The 20,618-nt window shown below is 42.7% G+C and overlaps 3 protein-coding genes and 1 long non-coding RNA gene across 5 annotated transcripts; 2 read left to right on the top strand and 2 right to left on the bottom strand.

The window, feature by feature from the left end:
* Positions 1–1,071: 1,071 nt before the first annotated feature.
* Positions 1,072–10,530, top strand: LOC110861463 (transcriptional regulator CRZ1). 2 transcript variants are annotated; one of them, XM_022110576.2, is made up of 5 exons: positions 1,072–1,489; positions 3,668–4,836; positions 4,976–6,169; positions 6,342–7,414; positions 7,509–10,530. In XM_022110576.2, exons 2-5 carry the CDS (start codon positions 4,546–4,548, stop codon positions 7,858–7,860), a joined length of 2,910 nt encoding a protein of 969 aa, XP_021966268.1. In that variant the 5' UTR covers positions 1,072–1,489; positions 3,668–4,545; the 3' UTR covers positions 7,861–10,530. The 2 variants fall into 2 exon arrangements, with proteins under 2 accessions (XP_021966268.1, XP_021966269.1); XM_022110577.2 differs by having other exon boundaries at positions 1,073–1,489; positions 6,342–7,373; positions 7,509–7,650.
* Positions 10,531–14,817: 4,287 nt separating this feature from the next.
* On the bottom strand, positions 14,818–16,650 carry LOC110861442 (inositol polyphosphate 1-phosphatase). The gene is made up of 4 exons (XM_022110549.2): positions 16,084–16,650; positions 15,704–16,010; positions 15,441–15,627; positions 14,818–15,369 (listed from the first exon to the last, which is right to left on the bottom strand). Exons 1-4 carry the CDS (start codon positions 16,285–16,287, stop codon positions 14,904–14,906), a joined length of 1,164 nt encoding a protein of 387 aa, XP_021966241.1. The 5' UTR covers positions 16,288–16,650; the 3' UTR covers positions 14,818–14,903.
* Positions 16,651–16,794: 144 nt separating this feature from the next.
* LOC110861505 (enolase) lies at positions 16,795–19,380 on the top strand. The gene is made up of 10 exons (XM_022110631.2): positions 16,795–16,929; positions 17,223–17,538; positions 17,622–17,776; positions 17,865–18,019; positions 18,103–18,310; positions 18,378–18,505; positions 18,589–18,647; positions 18,729–18,888; positions 18,967–19,040; positions 19,103–19,380. The coding sequence occupies exons 1-10, from the start codon at positions 16,847–16,849 to the stop codon at positions 19,223–19,225; spliced, it is 1,461 nt and encodes a 486-aa protein (XP_021966323.1). The 5' UTR covers positions 16,795–16,846; the 3' UTR covers positions 19,226–19,380.
* LOC118433134 lies at positions 18,774–19,181 on the bottom strand. Its single transcript, XR_004833204.1, has 2 exons — positions 19,063–19,181; positions 18,774–18,936 (listed from the first exon to the last, which is right to left on the bottom strand). It is a non-coding gene; the product is annotated as an uncharacterized LOC118433134 (long non-coding RNA).
* Positions 19,381–20,618: the final 1,238 nt, after the last annotated feature.

The following is a 20,618-nucleotide window of genomic DNA, read 5'->3' as shown; positions in this document are numbered from 1 at the left end:
CTCGACTTATTTGTGCAGCAACTCTCTCTCCTCTCTACATAATGCCAGCCTTTCTTCCTTTTGTCCAATTCTTGCAGGATGGGTCAGTAACTCATCAGCAAAGTTTCCTAAGGGTCCACCAACCACGTCGTCCAAACCCCTCGGCCAATATTTGCAACTCGGCTGGTCATTTGCTCCCCAGTTTGCACGAAGCCGTTGGGCGACCCCTTAGCACTGGTTCCATGTACGTACATACATGCACAAGTAAAGAAGGAGGAAGATTTGCCTGCATCGGCCGAAAACAAAACCACGACGATGATGCCTATCTCAAAATCTATATTTAAAAAATACCTTCACCAACAACTTCCAAACAACGGCCTGCCTGGATTCCTTTCTAATTAACGAATTCCTTCACAATCACCAACAACCCAATTGAGCACAATAATCATGAAATGAATAGCGCATGAATTTAGTACGTTGGAAATTATACTTATGTATTATGTATATACTTTAAATGACGTTTCAAAAATTATGAAATTTTTACTCATCCAAATTAGCATTTTCAAAATATGAACGTAAAATTGACAATAAAGACATTGCGCATCATCTTTCTCTTGCATACATAAATATTTCTAAGGAGTGGAGGAGAGATATAAAGTAACCACCGACCAAGTTGTCGTACATGGAGCAGCCCTGCAAGGGGTCCCCATTCTCTCCTCTCTCTTAAGAGATTTAGTATTCTGAACAAATATTATAAAATGGACTCCCTTCGCTTCTCGACCAAGTTGGCGTAGGCTCAACATTTTAAACTTTGCAAGGAGCAGAAGGGCCAAATCATGAGATGCAAGCAACAACGAACGCAACCTCCATTTCTCTTCGTTCCGAATAGGTTCAACTCTGGTCTGGTGGTTCTGCTGGGGAAGAAAATATTGCACGGCACAAGGAAGAAGAAGAGAGAACCTTGAGTCTGTTATTTTCCTCACAAATTAACAACCACACCAACCCATCCCCGTCCCTGCTGCATGCATGCGAGGACTGTTGAAGAGATTGCCGATCACTGGCTGGCTTGGTATCATGGTCTTCTTCTTCTCGGTGGTGGTGATGAGCGGACCCTGAAACTCTTTCACTCACTCGATCGCCAACCTTCTTCCACTCTGCAACCTTTGAGCGTGGCGTGGAGGACCCCTTCAGAACTTCTCTCTGCCCTCTCACTCACTAAGTCACCATCTTCCCCCCTCAAAACCGAACAATTTCTCCGAAAGCAAAGCAATCAGCAAAAACTACCGAAAGTTCCTATTTCGTACTTACTACTTGTATAATCAGCATAAAACTCCAGAGACGCGTGCACTTGTGATAAAAGTAAAACAAACAAAAAACTGTTATAAACTCATCGAGCTTTCTTCTTGGTGGTGATTACTATAGACGAATCGCAATTAATGTAATACTACCAGTGTGACAAAGACGTCATTGTGAAATTGGGAAGATAAAGGAAGGATAAGCCATAGATAAGGTATGTACATAACTCTAATAATTCAAAATATTCAAAACATGCATTCCCTGTTTGTACATATTTCATGTCTTTGTCTGTCTGCGTCTTCATATGCAAGTTTGATTATCATATCTGAAGGATACTGCTCGTAGAAATTGGTAATTGATAATTAACCGCATAACCAGCAGAGTAAGGGACTCGTCGTATTTTGTATTCCGGTGAGATTGCACACATTTTAAAATTATCCTTCATGTAGCATTTATCCTTCATGTAGCACCAACCAGGGGACCAAGTGATGCATAGTCCTGGGTGGCAATAAATATGCCTTTAGTGCTTTCCCAATTCAAATTCAGGTTCAACTAACTGCATATCATTCAGAAGAGTGGGTGATCAGTGAACATGGCATACGAAACGAAGCCAAAGAAGTTCATGTATATAGCATCATGCATGAGAAGACAGAAAGTTGCTATTTAACTGTCCGATTATAATATTGAGCTTGGAATACAAGGGCTCTTTGTCTCCTTGGAACAAGTCTTCTTCTTCTTGTACACTGGTCTCTCTCAGCTTTTTTAAGCACACCACATTTGCCAACTAAATATCTACGTATGTGCATGACATTGACGCCATGCTTGTCTCCAGTCCTTCCAGCTAATCCCTTCGCCACCACCACCAAGACGAAGTGCACATGCATATTCCACCCACCCTTAAAAGCCATTCTATTAATATATGCACTTTAAGAGTTTTTATTCCAATGCGAACCATTATTGGTGAGTGGCATTATTTTTAATTTTAATCCCACAACTTCACCCACCACACACCCGGATGGTTCCAGGAATCGAGTTTGCTGAACTTTTTGTTCCGCACCTTTCCGTTTAGGGGTTACTTTTTAATGGCCACAATAAAACAAACTGGAGTTCAGTTTGGAGGACTTATTGGATCCAGAATTCGACCAGCTCTGCCTCTCTTTTATTTTTTTACGATATACATACAGACAGGCATTGGATGCACATAGTTATGCAGTCAATCCAAGCGTCGTCGTATGTATGAGCATACACTTTAAATTTCATAATGTTCAAACTCCACAATTGTGATTGACTTGCGACATCCAAACCCACCATTCCGTTTTTGGGTTGGAAATTCACAGGAATCGAATTATGTGTTAAATATATCGCAGCTAGGCTTGTTGGTGGGGTGGTGCTTCGTGCATGTATCGACATACGTGTGAGGATGAGATGTTGATGTTATGGATAAGAGAGTGGCAGACGATGGAGAGAACGGCAAGAAATTGACACTTGACAATTGACATTGAAATGGTTTGGAATTTTGGCCAAAAATGAAATTGGTGAATCTGAATAATCGGATATGCGAGAGAATTGCGAGAGCATGTCAACTTTTTGGGGACAGTTGGTGAAGAAATAGTCTCAATTTGGCAATAAGTGAGGAAGAAAACAGACTTTTTTTAGCCTGTCGGGTTCGTTTGTTGGCTGTTATCGAAGTTGTTGGAGGAGGAATTGTTATCACGAACGAAGGAGCTGCATACCGTACGAGCATGAGACACCATGGACCATTGTCCGTGGCTATGGCTCAAGTGGTGGTGGAGATATTCAGTGAAATTTGAATTCCTTCCTGTTCTTAAGCAAATTTTGAGTTTGACTTGCGGCGGCCGAGTTGGAGAATCAATTTGGATGCATTGTGTGTCCTTTGTGACAAAGTGACTAAAAGCCAGTCCGACTGACACTTCACGATCCCACTCACTCGATGTGATTGGCATTTCGAATTTACACAAAATTGAATGCATGGGAAATCTGATGGTTGGCTTTCTTTCTCTCGCTCCCCACATTCACGCCGGAATTGTGTGTGTTGAAAACTCGTACACACATATTTACTCGGAAAACAATACATTTTTCCATCCAATACCTACTACACAAACTTTCAAAACGACAACGCCACAATATTCCACCGCATCCAGCAGGGCACAATTATTTTGCTTACTGCATACCCACCTTAAATGCAACAATTAAATGCGATCTACATTTATATATGGCATAAATTGCGAATGGCGAACTAGGTCCTCCATAAATGCATAAATTTATTGGCTGGTCAACACTCCATCCATAACACACAACGAAGCGGAGGAATTATGCACACCATGCAAATCGTAGCTGAATTCCGCCATGTTAATTCTTCTTCTCATTGCAGGCCTCGACTGTGAGTGAGGTCAGCAGCCGGGGCGGGCGCCTGTGTTGCGCGTCCTCCACTGCATGCGTCGCACAACAAATGTGAAGTGCATCAAGAACTATGCTGCACATGGGGATGAAGAGTAATTATTAAGGAGAGACAGGTCAGTCAGACAGAGTTTGGATGAATCACAAGAATTCTGGTGAAAAAGATTTCGAAAAAGAAGACAGGTTCGATTTGAAGCCAGTTTCCAGCCCACTTTAATAGAATACGAAGAAAGAGAAAACTATACAAGGCAGAAAATATCGTCGTAAAAAGCAGCAGCAGAAGGGTCTCTCTCGCTCTGGGTCGTCGGCCAGTGCAGTCAGTGGCATTCAAGTGCTCCTACCACATAAGAAAAAGGTCTCTCTCTCCTACGAATCACCACCAACCAACTTCTGCACTGGAGCAAATGCACCACTCAATGAATTGTGCTCCTATCATCCCAAGAATTTGTGTGTGAATATTAATCAAGTGTTTTTTTTTTTAATTAAATAATCAAGTCAGTGGTCGGACTAATTAAATTTTGATCAAGACAAGAAGAAGAGCAGGCTCAAGACAAAGTGTGATTCATGTTTTCCTCGTAATTCTTACTTTGCATTGCTACACAGGTTGGATAGTAGACTTGTGCAGCCAGTGGTCGATAATAATTACTCGGCTTGTGACGTTGATGCTTTTTTGAGTGGCACCAGCAGCAGAACTTATTTATTAGAGTAAAATAATAGGCGAGTAGATTCGAGTGTGCAGTGTCCACTGACTGAAGGTTGCAGCTTTTGTGCACCAATGAACTTGGTCAGGTCCAGCGAGATAGGAGAGAAGCAGCAGCAGAAAGTCGTCGTAGTGGGTTAAGAGAGGTCTCGATGGCTACACTCCTCTCCCATCAGCACCAACAGTCAGCCAACCAACTCCTCTACGCCAACGCCCCCATCACCTTTGCCAACCAGCAGGTCAACCACCACCACGCCGGTCATCCCCAACCCTCCGCAGCTGGTGGTCACTTTTGCAAAGATTGCGAAGTCATGTTTGAGAGCAGCACGAGTCTCGAAGTGCATCTCAGCTACCACAAGGAAAACCTTCTCACCCGATGGGCCAACCAGGATGCCCTCGACAAGAGCAGCAACAGCAGCACTAGCACCAGCGGATCCAACTACGTAAGTTATCCATTCCCTATTTTGCACCAATCTCGCATTTGGCAATTACTTGCAAAATTTAAGCTATTGTAAATTGCCAAAAGAGATGCATTAGTTTGGACAGCTTTAACTGATGATGTTGCCTTTAATTGTTGTCCAGGCTAACCCGTCGTCTCCTTCGCCCAACAAAAGAGACATAAGTCGCTCGGATAACTCGTCCGTGGAGTCGTCGTCCTCCTCCAGTCAGTATTACCACCCCGCCGAAGCCCACTACTTGCCCCCATTGTACAACAACAACACGGGAGACCAGCACATGCAGGCGTCTCCAACCACACCCACATATCGATCCACCCCCAGCAGTGGTTCTTCTTCCGGTTTTATCCTGTCTCAACAACCACCTGTTGAATCCTTAGTCAGCGGAGTCGCCCCAATAATGTACGAACCCTTCCACACCAACTTCGGCCACCCCCAAAGTTTGTCCAGCGGTGGTGGGCATCCTTCCCTCATCTTCTCCCCCAACCATCCTGGGGCATCTGCTGGGGGTCCACCCAGCAGTGGTGACCAGCATCAGTCTCACCTTCAACAACAGCAACAACAAGCTGCCCGTGAATCCGCAGAAATCCTTGACCTTGATTCTCACAAAGTACACATTTATCAACACCAGCAGCAACAGCAGCAACAACAACAGCAGCAGTTTTTCCACCGACCGTATCTGCCCCACTTGCTGCCCCCACTGCCCCCACCAGGCCATCCAGCATCACAACCAAACGGGTGGCCAGGAGGAGCAGGAGATCATCACTTTAATCCCAGCAGATTTAGTCCTGCTGCTGGCTACACGTTGGAACCACCACCAGGAAATCCGTTCTACAATGGCCCCCCACCACTGCCAGTGACGAGTGCAAGTGCGCCACCCACGAATAATGGGCTCCTCCCACCTGGAGCTACGTTTGAAGTCGTGAGGATGGAGAACCCCAACTACGCTGCTCCCCCCACGTCCAGTGAACAGGGCTTCTCACACCAGCAACATCAACACGGAGGGTCAAACGGTGGCCTGGTCCCCTTTGGACACCAGTCCCCATATCCTCCTCCACAGCAGCAGCAGCAGCCATCCAGCGGTGGTGGTAGTGGTGGTGCGACAATTAAGCGGGAGAAAGTCTCTCCACCCGGTGCACCGAAGGGTCAACGGTCTCCGCTGGAAGGTTCCGGCAAGAATGGGCAAACTCCGCCAGTCAAGTCCAAGGGGTGGAAAGGAGGAGAGTGCAAACGACCCAAGACCTACAACTGCCCCGCCTGCAACAAGTGGTTCACCAGCAGCGGTCACTTGAAACGACATTACGGCACCACGTTGCACAAGGTAAGCACCACTTATCTCATTCTCCACAATAAATGCACCCGGGTTTTTCATCTCACCCGATCCTGTCTTCGCACATATCCTTACAAGAAGTAGAGTCAGGCAGCGTCGTTGTCTCAATTTCCCCACAATCTCATGCCCTCATTTCACCTCTTTTTTTTGCTTTCTCCTACAGAACTCGATGAAGCAACTGGGCGACAATGCGGAAGAGCTGTTCAAACAGCAGCCGAAGAAGAAGGGAGCCAAATCCTCCTCCACCGAACCCAAGACTCCAAAACAGCCCAAGAAAGCCAGAATGAACCTGAACCCCAACAACAACGACAACGACAACAACATGATGATGGCGGTGGATGAGATGTCGATAAAGAAGGAGCAGACCAACAACAACTCTCTCATGTACGGTGGCAGTGGTCCCCACCATCACGACATTATGCAGCCCGTGACGACCACGAACAACAGCGATGGCGACTTGCTGAAGCCCTTCCGCCCACCAACCTCCTCCTCCGTCTCACCCAACAATGGCAACCACCACCCCTTCAACAACTACCAGCAGCTTCCTTACGGCGTCCCCCCACATCACCACCTCCTCCTCCCTCCCCACCAACAACAGCAACACCACAGCCCTCACCTCACTCCTTACCCAACGCCACCCTCCGCCGCCCCCACCAACAACCCAGGCAGCTACGTTGTTGACTTTGTCCCCCATCCGCCAGCATCCTCCGCACCCTCCTCGTACAACAGCAACGGGTTCCATCCTCAGCCCAGGAGCCACAACAGTTCTGGAGAATCTGGCGAGAACAACGGTCCACTCCCCCCGTTCAGCTCCGTGGGCATGTCCCACTATGACGCCAGCATGGACCCCAACAGCTTCCAGAACAGGGTGACACCCCCGTACAACCAGCATCCGGGAGTGGTCGTGGGGATACAACAACAACCCAACACGTCCCCACACAACAGCAACAACAACAATGCCAACAATTCGGGGCAACATGAGTCGTCCTTTGAGCGAGACAATGGGGAAGGGGATCCTCGTCATTCGCCCTACAACGGAGGTGGCACTGGGTCGCGGTCGGAGGGGAGTGATGGCAGTTTGGACGGCATGTTGATGGATGGGTCTTCGCCTTCCGGTTCGGATGAGGGGGCGCCTGTGGGAGCAGGAGTTTCATCGTCGAACGGCGGCGGCGGAGGTCACCATCGCAAACCCGAGGTACATGAATGCCCTCTCTGTTCTAAGACATTTAATCGCAGGTAGGGGTGTACGGCTAGGTGTTCGGGTGGGGCGGATAGTTGGTGATGATGTGCATGTGTGCTAATTCCTTATTTTTTGTTTATTTTTCCACAGTTGCTATTTTAAGCAACATTTCAAGCAACAACATTCCAATAGTCAGTCAGGCGGCCAGCTCTACAAGTGTCCAACATGCGGAAAAAGGTTTCCTGAGCAAGACGCCCTTTCCGAACACGTCGCGAAACATGGTTCCGACAAACCCTACAAATGTGAACTGTGTCCCAAGCAATTTAATCATAAGACAGATCTGAACAGACATCGGCTCCTCCACTCGGGCGATCGACCCTTCGTCTGCCCCTTTGAAAACTGTGGCAAGGGTTTCATCCGAAAAGACCACATGACCAAGCATGGCGAAACTCACCGCAAAAAAGCCATCAGCAGCAACAACAACAATGTTTCTTCTAATTAACGCATCGCCTAATTGTTAAATTTTATAGTTATTTTCTGCATTATTATTATCCATTGAGCTTATAATTATTTATAATACTAATTATCGTCGTCGTCCCAGGGCCTCTGCTCCCCTCTACTCAGCCACAAGGCCACCATGCACAAGGAGCAACAGGAGGAGCAGGATTTGTAATAATGCGAGACAATTGTGAGTATAGCCATCATTATTTCATCTCCTTCTCTCTTTCTCTCTTCTGACTTATTCTAATCGCCACCACTTAGAACACAATTTCCCAAACATTTTATTAGTCAGTCAAATGTCACAAATGTGTGAGAATGATGGAGGAAGCAGTATTTACGTAGTTGGTTGTGGCTTTTGGGAGAGGAATTAGTGAGTAATTTTGTTCCCCTCGAGTCCAACAACTCGTTCCTTCTTCTTAAATTCATTCCATGTGAATTCTCAGTTGCCATAATAAAATAATCGGTAATAGTGCAGCCGTAGGAGCAGCAGGAGCATCATTGCGTAAAATAATGACAGTATTCAGTGCTAAGATGATGAGAGGAGAGGGAGAGCAGGTGATTTTACTATTTCATAATTTACATAAAGTAAGAGTGCCATGACTCAAACGTGTAATTATTCCCAACATGAGACTTACTTCACAAAATGATGCCATTTATTAGCAAATTATTGAATTAGTGTGGAATTTGGATCTGAACTTGTCGATACATATATCGCCACTCACTTTTTTCCTACATGCTCCATCCCCACAACATGCAGCCAGTCTCTGTAATCAAACCTCGCCATAGCTTCTACATGGGTGGACACATAAATAAATACTTTGGCGTTTAGCCATCCTTATAATTGCCGTGAGCCAGCAAAGCTATAAAGAGAAAGAAACAGGTCATGTCATGTCAGTTTGTTCCAGTCGAGTTGAAAAAAAAACTAGATTTTTAACCCAGTCCTTTTTCCACACTCGCTCAGACACACACACAAATTTATTATTTTACAGCAGCGCCTGTAATGAAATTAAATTCAAAAGTGTAATTGTATTGTACAAAAAGACGACCGTAGTTTTCATTCCATTTATTTTTGAATGATGCAAATATATATTTTATTTAATGTCCTGCACCCTCTTTCTCTCGGCCACTTTTAGCAGCATTCAACCCTTTTTTAGTACTAAATACGTTCGTGGCGTTCCTCCGTGAAGATGGCCGGCCGCGTACGTAGATCGAAAAAGTCCAGGTGCAGGCTCCCTATGTTAAGCAATAAGCAATAAATTATGAATTTACGCTTCTACACATTTATGCTCGGCTCCCTCAAACGTACTCCATTTAGGAGAATGCAAAGTGTGTACATTGAAAACAAAAATGCAAAAATTTATTATCATGTAAATTTTTAGAGTATAAAATTCCCGACGACTTAAACAGTCGGATCGTAACGATATCGATGAAAGACAATGAAATGAGACGACCTTTTGGGTCTCTCATGTCAACGAAAGTTCCTCTCACTCATAATCACACAAAATATTACTATTAGTTAGTTGGCACTACTCAATATTGTTCTTCTGCTTAGAAAAGTATAGAGTTTATTGCAATGATCGAGTTTTTAACGAACTTATGCATAAATGCAAAGTATGCACTACAAATTAATTATGCACGCCTCGTGTACAAAGTCAATTTTATAATATATCCAGCTAACTTACTGATATTTAAGTGGAGACAATTTACATAAGTAAAATACACTCAACGTTGGCAATAATGTTAACAAGACAAACATTGCAACTCGAAAGTTCCTCTCAATGTGCTTATCCATTTGATCCAATAATGATCACAATGCTAATCTATAGCAATATTATAAAACAATAATGAAATCACTTGATCAGTGAAAACACTGTACATAAACTACTACGATTACCTTAATAATTCCTCTCCTTGGCTGGATCGAAATTATTATTCATGCAATGCAATTAAGGATGTGTGTAAATATATACTTGGAAAGAACTCGTAGTAGGAGTCTCATCGTATGAAAAAAATAACTCGTTTTTCCGCGTCGTGATAATTCTAGAATTTTTGATCAAAATGTTTCACATTCCGTAGAGAAAAGAGATTTTGGAGAAAGACATTTTCGAAAGCTCCATGCTTATTAGTTAATTAGTAATATTTAAATAATTAGATGTAGAAAAATTCTTGTTATACTTCCGCCAAAATAGGTACAACTAGTACTCGTTGTTAAAAATGCATGATTATTACACAAAAACGCTTATTGATAATTCAGCAGTAGGTACAAAGCAATGATTTACCTTACTTTCAACCACACCTCACCCTGCTCAATATATTCATTTACAAAACACAAATTAGTTACGCAAAGAGTATGCAAATATTATTATTACGTTATCATCACGATGCATCATGAATGAGCTGTCGGATAATAATTTCAATGTATACGTTTACCTGCTACTTAATTATGTACTCTTATTTTTATCGTGGTTCAATTATTGTTACATAGTTTTAGTTTGTATACTCAAATAAATTTATATTATTATTGTGATTTATTTTATTACTGGTTAGGAATTATTTGTTAAAAATTATGTTAAATTGTGATGCCATAATTTTGTTATAGTTGGTTTTAAACCTGAGCTGTTTGTAATCATTTAAAGTGATACAATAAAAAATGTTGCGAATAATAAATAAATAAATAAATGGACACTTTTTTTCTCGGGGATGGGTTCGATCTGGGTCAAATATCATCATCATCGCCACGAATTCAATTAATAATGTCCTACATAATCCCATTTCTAAACAATTTCGTTATTACAGTCCGTGTACCCACCTCGACCAGGAACAAGATTCCCAGTTGCGTGTCCCAGTTTTTCAGCCATTTTTACCATAAAACAGGAACAAATGTGTGAGATTTGTTCCAAGCAAATAACAAACATATTGAATCCTCGTTAATTTTTATGCATTTGGACTGTGTCGTGGTGACTTTCGGAGTCGTACAGCGTTGGTTGCATAAGTGAGAGCCCCGTCGTCGTCGGTTGGAGACAGCGAATAAACAGAATGGAGTAAATGTCATAAATCTTCAGCATGAAGGGCAGCTGGATTTCTATTCATCTCCATTTCAAAGGTTTCAAAAGAGCATCGAGTCGCGGAATAAGCATAACTGCAGCATTCCCATTAGTGTAGCAGAACAAGGCTGTGTGAAGTTACGAAGCATCTCTTTGTCCTCGCCACCAAAGAGGGAAATGAGCTCCAAGCAAGTACACATACAGGGCACTACTGGTCTCTTCTCGACCTATATGCATCACTGCATGCACATTAACAGCATTTCATTTTGGCAGCAAAATGCACCAGTTATTACATTGATTTCCTGTGGACAGAGGTGAGTTGGTGAAAATTCGGCTGGTTGGTTTGGTGGTGAATGGAATGAAACTGATGGAATGGAACGCAGCAGCATTAGCGAGAACAAAAGGGTGCCATTCGTCTGTCTAACGTTACTTGGCCGCCCCTCCAGGCACCACCAGACCTTCGCACAAATGCTCAATCACCGCACACACAACAACAACAATCATCGTCATCATACGAATCCAAAGTCATTATCATTTTCACTTCTCCTTTTGTCATCCGCCAGAGATAAATTGCAGACTGGACGGACAACAGCGTCTCCTCCTCGCCCCAACAGCGTCCATCACATTATTCTTTTTATGCAAATCGGATCAGTGTTTCATTTTTAAGTCGTAAAATTTAACGGATCATGTTTCCACCGAATTTTATTGAGCGTTATTAATTTAATTGAATAATAGGCGATCGCTACTGAATTTATAATATTTTTAGAAACGAGAAACTTTGGTCACACGTATGTAGATATAGATATCGACAGATTTGCCGATCCGATGTCATCCTTTTATATTAAATCTCTCTATTTTGCTTACAAAACCAAGTCCCCGTAAGTTCATCAGAATTGGACACTTCCCTTCCCACGCGATTCTTGAAGGGACGAGGAGCACAAAAGAAATGATAATTAGCTAAAACCTGAGATTGAGAAAACTTTACAAGTTCTCTGATTCATGAGATTGAGCAATTGATCCGAGTTTACACACATCTCTCGAATTTCACTCTGTTGCTGCTAAATATGCTCACTCTCCATCTTTATTTCCATCTCAATCCATTTGCTTTTTAAACTCGAACAAGGGACTCGATCCGTCCTCCTCACGCTATCTCAAGGATTTTGGGAAACTAATGGAATGGAGTTTCCTGAATTGCTAACATCAACAAAGTGCGAGACCATTTGAAAATTTTATACGCAACATCCGGGCTTTTCTCTCTCTGCGGAATAAATAAAATGGGATGGAAAGTGAAAGGATTGCTTCACACAACAATATCGTCGTCGTCTCAATGGCTTGATCTCTCCTCGATAGTCGATACATCCACCAAAACCACGAATACTACACGCTACATGTCGATATCCCATCCGAATTGCAGACTTATCGCAGATTGTAATCATGTAATGCAATGCATTACACTTGTGGATGGATGTTTTATTTTATTTGCTGCACATAACCCTGCCCCCGTTAAAGAAACGTTTACTTGTTACATGCATACTTTCAGAGGAGAGCATTTCTACTCTAATGTCCACCAATATCGCTTAAAAAAGGTTCAATTTTCCCCACTTTACACCTGTAATGGTTCCGTTAAATGGAAAAAATGGGACTTGGGAAAAGAGGACTTTAGTCCACTTGTTCCATTTTCATCGTCTTCCCTTCTTACTCACATGGTGGCTGTGACGCTGGGCATTAGCGTCGTCCACATTTATCCAGATCGTATTGCAATCTGGAATCACACGCGATTACCATAGTCCAGATTTTATAGCGCAGGATTTCACGAATTTCGATATTTTGTGCCGTTGATTATTGGACAGTTGGAACATCTGCATGTCACTTGAATGTAAATCTATGCACACATTATCATTCCATTATTGAATGGCATTTTCCATTGAAAACTCAATTATTCACGGGAGAGGAGTAGAAGAGTAAGTTGTAACTAATTCGCCCCTTCCTTAAAAAATCCAGTCTGCTCTGGATTAGTTTATTATTATTTCTTCTTCGTCGTCTATTCAAAATGACAGAGTTCTTTCCATAATAAAAAGAGCGGAATAAAAAGTATCTCATTTCTGAGATTTCGACCGTTACGCTTTCTCCAATCAAAAGAGACACGACAAATGGGATTCCAATGTAGTGCAATTTCATCTCGCTGCTGCTGCACATACATTTCACACAACAAAGGGGTGAGCGTTGCTTTTACATAATATGCAGTAGGACATGCACATATGAAAAAGAGAGACGGCGATGCATATGTATGAATGCGAAGACGAAGGAGCACGAAGGGTTGGGCCAAGGGACGAGGAAGACCTGTAACCACCATCATCATCCATATTCAATGAGAGGCATCCTTCCTTGTGGACAATGGGAAATCCAATCCGTTCGATAAGGCCAAGGGCTCTCTCTTATTAATTCTTTCCCAGTTCGTACACTGTATTCTCTCCGACGGTACAATGATGCTCATTATCACCACCGTTTTCACTACGGAGAATTCTCTTTCATTTCACAATAATAAATTGGGTTTGGTTGAACATTGGAAAATTGAGAGTAATTTATGAGAAAAAGTCAATGCTATTTAGAAGAAGTCCAATGTGCAAAAACCATGAAGAGCGACACACACGGACCACGTAATAATATATTCTGTGCTCATTAGTTGGTTCGATTGGTGGCCATGCAGTGGTGGTAGATGGAGAAATATGGAAATGAGCCCGAGCATATACCTGTTACCTGTCAAAAAAGTAACGTGTGGATGTGCATCCCCGAAATAAAAGTAAAAGTGCGATGCATCTCTTTTCATCCGTTTTTGTGCTCTGAATCTGATTTACATCAAAATCATCCCATCATGAATAACCCTTCAGTCTCTCCTTTCCCTTTCAGGCTCGACAGGAACATGGACTGCACTTGAGGCGGAGAACATTTACAAGTTGCAGTCCTGCTTCTCTCACCCTTTACAGAGCTGAATGAATCCATCCTTCTTTCTCTCCTATCACACAAGGACCAACAATTAAGGAGCATCTGCATCTTCTTCTGCCTGCTTGATAACACTGGAATGAAGCAGAATGAACGTTGTCCATCTGCCTGCATCTGCATATGTAGATGTGCGAGAGAGAGAGGGGGGATGATGTGACTGATAAAAAGAAACTATTGATTCGCTTCGATTAGTTGAGGTTTGGGGCTTTGCATTGAGGAGACGAAAAGCTCTCTTCCTTTGAGACCCCGTCCGTCGGTTGGCCCTTTTCCTTCCTTATTAGACTCCGCTCCAGCCCTTGATGAGCTCAAGCATTTGCATTTCCCTGCATCCAACAACGCCTTGATCTGCAAGTACATATGTGATGATTGTTGCTGTTTGGACCTTCCTGCGGGGACACACAACCTGCCCAACAGCGCCTGTAATGATAATAATAAGGCTTGATGAAAGGAGTAATTTGGAATTTGAATAATGTTGTCCTTTATCATCAGAGGACACAAAAGCTCTCCTGCAGGTTGGGTAATCAGCAGCGCATCAAAAAATGAGCGTTGTTCGTTCGCCTGTTGCTTCCTTCCTTCCTCAATAAAATTCCCATCGGGTTTTAAATACCCGACCCATGCAGCCTTACGTAGCTTAAATACCGACTGTGTTCTCTTTCTCACAGCCACACACACACAGGAATGGTTCACTCAAATTCGAATCAGTTATCGACGCATCATCAATGAAGGTGATCTGCATACAAGGATCAACCCCAACCTTGCATATATTCAAGTTGTGATTAATTATTCCGCTGTGACCGACTTGGCGATGACTATAAAGTGTCCATGGGTATGCAAATAAGGTACGCTATCGTGGGATTCACTTGATGCCCACTCATTTCTCCCACGATGATGATGAGTGCGAAGCGTTTTGGAGATTTTTTTTCTTCGACAGTTTCTTTATGTGCAGCAATGGAATGTATTTGCATAAATTATTTGTAAAATGGCGTAATTATGTATACGGCTATTTTAAACATTTCCGTAAAAGGGTTAGAGTCTCAATGTCCCGGAATGCAACGATGCCACCCAAATTGGCGAAATGGGCCCTTTTGGCGACCTCATTATCCACTGAGTATGAAATCTGTGGGAGTTCTTCGACTTGGTCGAGTGCAAGGAGTTGGTGAAAGTTGACGATCCCACCGCCCAACCCGTGCAGAATGGAGTGAGGGCCACAACTGTCCCAAAAATGAGTGGTGTCCTTTGACAAAATGTACGCGTCAGTCAGACCCAGAATCACGGCGAGTAGTTTGTAACCTGCTCCAGGAGCGGTTACTAAATCGAAGTCCTTCCCCAGCTTCGCCTTCAGAGCGGCGTCCTCGGACGAACTCAAGATCAAGGATGGGCGGCGGTGTGACTGCTTTGGGGGAATATTCCTGCTCGACTTTGAACACGAGGGATGACTCGTTCCCCAAAAGGTGCGCCCACTCCACCTGCCCAACCAAATAAGGTTTAAGTAAATTGTTACAAAATCTTGAAATGTGAAGTATCTATGAAGAAATACTTGTTGTCGCTGGAGAGGGTGTGAAATGGCTGGTTGATGACGCCCACGATGGGTTTGCCAGAGTGAAGGTGGAAAGCTCCGATGAGAACGGTCACACAGGGAAGTCCTCCTTTCTCGACTTTATCCTCTTGACCAGTAGAACTATTCGGGGCAAGTGGTGACCCCTTGATGTACTCGTTTGTGGCATCTAAATTGCGTTGAAAATTATTAATTTGTAGATAAATAGATTAGTCAGATAAATCGAGTATCGTGCATGCGTTCACCTATGGGGTCAATCCATATGCCTACGTCTGCATAGTCACTAATGACACCATCCTCGGGTATGTCCTCTTCAAGTCCTTTACAACTCTCGTCTTCGTCACCAGCATTGCCAACATTTCTATGAATCTCCTCAGCCAGAGTGAGGGCAGCCAAGTTGGGCGTGTCGCCACCACCGCCACCCATCACCTTGGTCAGTAATTGTGCAGTTTCCTTCACCTCGCTCTCAACCCGGACGGTGACAACTTCTCCCAAACCGTTCGTGAAAGTGTTGTTTTCTTCTCCAAAAATGTTGTTCGCCATTTCCGGGTACTACAAATAAATAATAAATATATACATTGTTTGAGGCGTTAATTGAGTGACTTTTAGTTAATCAGTTCCTCACCTTTTTGGAAATCTCCCATCTCAAACTCTCCTGAATAAGGACGTCCCCCAAGGTTTTGAAATCCTGGACGAATCTCACATTCTTTTCCCCGACCTGCTTTTCCTCCACGAGAAGACGAAAAAGCTTGTCATCATTCCGAATTATTCTCGCAATATTTGCAGCTTTCTCCGAAGATGAGATCAACAATTTTACAAATTCCCTCATGATGATTTTCTCGTGTAAACTAGCTCATCTGTCAAATGTAAACAAGTTTTTCTCGTGAAAATACCCGGGTATTTCTCCTCGACGAGTTTCGGTGCATCAGTTTTCACAGTGAGAGCATGAATAAAATGAAATATTTTATTGAGCAAAAACTATAGGACGGAAGCAACAACTAGCTAAAAAAATAAAAGAACAACCATTAATAGAACCAAGGAGGGGATGAGAAGGTCACGTTTGCCATTGGATTAAATGGTCGCGAGTAATATTAGTGGTGGCGTACATCCATTATCATCATACATTAAATCCAATAATGATACAACACCACAAATCTCAATAACTTTCGCTTCCACTTTTGCTACATCCTCCTCGTGTGGTGCCAGTTTTAGTTGTGGTTTGGTGTAGAATAAATGGCAAGCAGATTGGCATGTGAATGTCACGCACGCAAATGTTTTGAGTATGTTTGCATTCGGGAGCGTCGTGCAGATTCGTCCTCTACAAAATAGTAATATCTGCTGGAGATTGGTCCCGTGTGGCGGTGGTGGTTCGGTCGGAGAGTGAGTGCATGGGCCAGAGTCAAGGTTATCTCGTTCATTTGGGAGTTGTTCCACTACTTTCTTCTTCTCTCAAGCAGCAGCAGTGCACACGGTAAGTCATTCTCATTAGATTTCTTTCATTATTTTAATTAATACTTCCTCAAAATTTGCAACAAGTTAGACAAAAATCCAGAATTAGATGCCACAAAAAACTTGCACGGTCTTTTTGAGTTAGAGATAAACTCTTCTTATCTATATTTTTGTAGTGTCAATTACCTTACCGGCTCATGAACATCTTAGCCACGAATAAATAATTAACAAATGCATTAAAATCTGTAGTCTTATTGTAATATCACAGCACTAATAAATTAATAATCATGTTTTTGTTGCGATGTTGATTATTAGTTGGACTTTGTCGATATCTCGAAGAGCTTTCCAAAAACACTCTTTTGCAGCTTTCAAACCCCGGACAATAGCGACAATGCCGATCAAGTCGATTAAAGCTCGTCAAATCTTTGACTCCAGGGGCAACCCGACCGTGGAGGTGGACCTGGTCACGGACAAAGGTCTCTTCAGAGCGGCTGTCCCCTCAGGGGCGTCAACCGGAATTTATGAGGCTCTCGAGCTCAGGGATAACGATAAGGCCAACTATCATGGGAAGGGTGTGTCCAAGGCGGTGGACAACATTAACAACTCCATTGCCCCAGCATTGTTGGGACAGGTGAGTTACTCAACCTGAGGGTAATTACTTGAAAGACCTTACCAACATGAATGAATGCGTGATTTTTCACAACATGTTTGCAGAACTTTGATATCACGAAACAACGAGATATTGACGACTTCATGTTGAAGTTGGATGGGACCGAGAACAAGGACAAGTTGGGGGCTAATGCCATTTTGGGTGTGTCGATGGCAGTGTGCCGAGCCGGAGCGGCTGAGAAGGGAGTTCCCTTGTACAAGTACGTCGTCTCCATTTCTCCTCATAATGCCAACAGGTGTAACGAGTTTATTCTAGATGTGGGCTAATTTTAAGCTTACTCTGCGCAGGTACATTTCCGAACTGGCCGGAACCACAATTATTCTTCCAGTCCCAGCCTTCAACGTTATCAATGGAGGTTCTCATGCTGGAAATAAGTTAGCCATGCAGGAGTTCATGATTCTTCCAACTGGTGCCTCCAATTTTACCGAGGCGATGAAAATGGGTACGCACTATATACAATCTTAGTGTTCTCTGTATTCTCTGAATTTTGCATTATTTTTGTAATCCTTGAAATTATATTTACAGGCTCCGAGGTGTATCATCACTTGAAAAATGTCATAAAGGGTCGTTTTGGACTTGACGCTACCTCCGTGGGCGACGAGGGTGGCTTTGCTCCTAACATTTTGAACAACAAGGATGCTTTGGTGTTGATTCAGGAAGCCATTTCCAAGGCTGGCTACACTGGTAAGATTGAAATTGGAATGGATGTCGCCGCATCCGAATTTTTCAACAAGTGAGCCAAAACTTTTATTGTGCTGAAAATATAACTCAATAATATAACGCAAAATATGATGTGTTAGAGATAAGAAGTACGACTTGGACTTTAAGAACCCCAATTCTGACGCCAGCCAGTGGTTGAGTGGAGAACTGCTTCGCAACATGTACCTCGAGTGGGTCAAAGAATTTCCAATTGTTTCAATTGAAGATCGTACGTACCATACGCAAAATGAGTCAAATTAGTCATCACATTGTCCATCCTCTAATATTCTTGGGTATCCGCTCCGAATTTAGCTTTTGATCAAGATGATTGGGAGGCCTGGACTGCTATTACAGGCAGCACTCCTATCCAAGTAAATAAATACGGCACCATTATTTCCACAACTTTAATATTGCAGTTATTTGTAAGCACACGTTTATATCTATTTTTGCAGATTGTTGGTGATGATTTGACAGTTACAAACCCCAAACGAATTGCTACTGCCGTAGAGAAGAAAGCGTGCAACTGTCTGTTGCTCAAAGTCAACCAGATCGGGTCTGTGTCCGAAGCTATTGATGCTAATTTGCTTGCCAAGAAGAACGGATGGGGAACCAGTACGTTCATTTACATAGAGTTTGGCTGTGCTTATTTGCGACAGAATGCTAAAATTAATTCAAATTTTTAATTTCTAGTGGTGTCTCATCGCTCAGGAGAAACTGAAGATACGTTCATTGCCGATCTTGTCGTTGGTCTTGGAACTGGACAAGTAAGCTAATATTTTAATCTACCTGCTCCATGCAAATAATAACGCGAACGTTTTGTGTACAGATCAAAACTGGAGCTCCTTGCCGTTCCGAGCGACTTGCCAAGTATAACCAGATTCTCCGTATCGAGGAGGAAATGGGTGCTTCCGCAAAATATGCAGGGAAGAATTTCCGCAATCCAGCCTAAAAATTAACTTGTGTGTTTGATGAGTGATGTCGAATGATTGTTTGTAGAGCAGAAAAAATGAGAGGAAAATTATTGTTCAGTAAGCAAAACTATATTGTGGTAGTCGATAAATAAAACTTGATGTCGATATCGATGTCGATTCTGATGTGAGATTACATGTTGCGTTCCTGCTCTCATGCTTACATATGTGTAATATGTGCATTATTTGACCAAATTAATATCTAGCGTCTAATATTTGCTATAGCAAATATTGTTTTCCATGCATGAATAAATTACTTCCTATAGGAAGTAATTTATTCATGCATGGAAAACAATAGACGAATTAGCCTGCCACATACATATTTGCTGTTCTTTTGATTACTTGTGGATGCATAAAATCGGACAGTCGCATTTTGTTCTCCAATCACCATTACTATTCACTCTCGCTCAAGATCGTAGCTGAATTGTCCAGTCTGACGTATGCTGACATCCTTCCTTCAACTGCACCACGTTTTTTAAATATAAAAATGGGTATCTGGTTAATCATGTGCTTTGTGGTTATCGGAGTGATTCTCTTGGTAAGTTACATATTTTCTGCAAAACATTAGAATTCTATTGTCTGCTCACCTTTGGTACATACATTTTAGTCCACTCTGGTCAAAATTTGTAAGGACGACTGTGGCATGATGAGTCCAATACACAACTCGGAAGAAGTCTAAAAATCGAGAACACACCAAGTTGCTGCTTTCCAGGTTACAAATATATAGTTGTGGAGCTTGTGCAATTCCATGAAGACGCATGCAAATCATAGTAGTAGTGCTTCTCAAGTTTAATACTTTACCATCATGTTTTTATGGTTAACAAATTCGTCAGCATACACTTGTTAAAATCAAATATACGCTGTGGTCTTACATATGATACACAAATTGTATGCTATCCTATTCTATTGCAATAAATTCAGCACACCGTAATTGTGCTGCATAATAACAGCGTTAGATATAATATTGACACCACATTCGCATAAATATATGTACATACGAATATGTAAACTAAATATATAGGCTGGGTGCATGGATCTAAAGGAATGGGCTGATGAGACCACAATGTTTCATGCATTTGTCACTCGCTTGTCTGTCATGCGAATTAATATCGACCATGTTTAGAAACACAACCTTGTCGAAGTCTTTATTAAGTAGCTTCAGCTACTTTATGCGAAGACTTTGTCCTCTGTCTGTCTGTCAGCAGGATACCAAGAGAACGGATTGACATAATCGAAATCGGTTTTCGCCATCATACATATGACCCTAGGGGGAGGATCCTATCAACTTTTGGGGGGAATCGGACCACACCCCCTGGGCGCCAGGGGGTGTGGTCGGGGCAAAATAAGATTCTTCGTGAAATTGAATCTATGGAT

This window comes from Folsomia candida, unplaced genomic scaffold, assembly GCF_002217175.1.
Source record: "Folsomia candida strain VU population unplaced genomic scaffold, ASM221717v1 Fcan01_Sc042, whole genome shotgun sequence".
NCBI classification, from domain to species: domain Eukaryota; kingdom Metazoa; phylum Arthropoda; class Collembola; order Entomobryomorpha; family Isotomidae; genus Folsomia; species Folsomia candida.
Note: the sequence above shows the minus strand (reverse complement) of the source record. Positions and strands in the feature narration are given on the sequence as shown.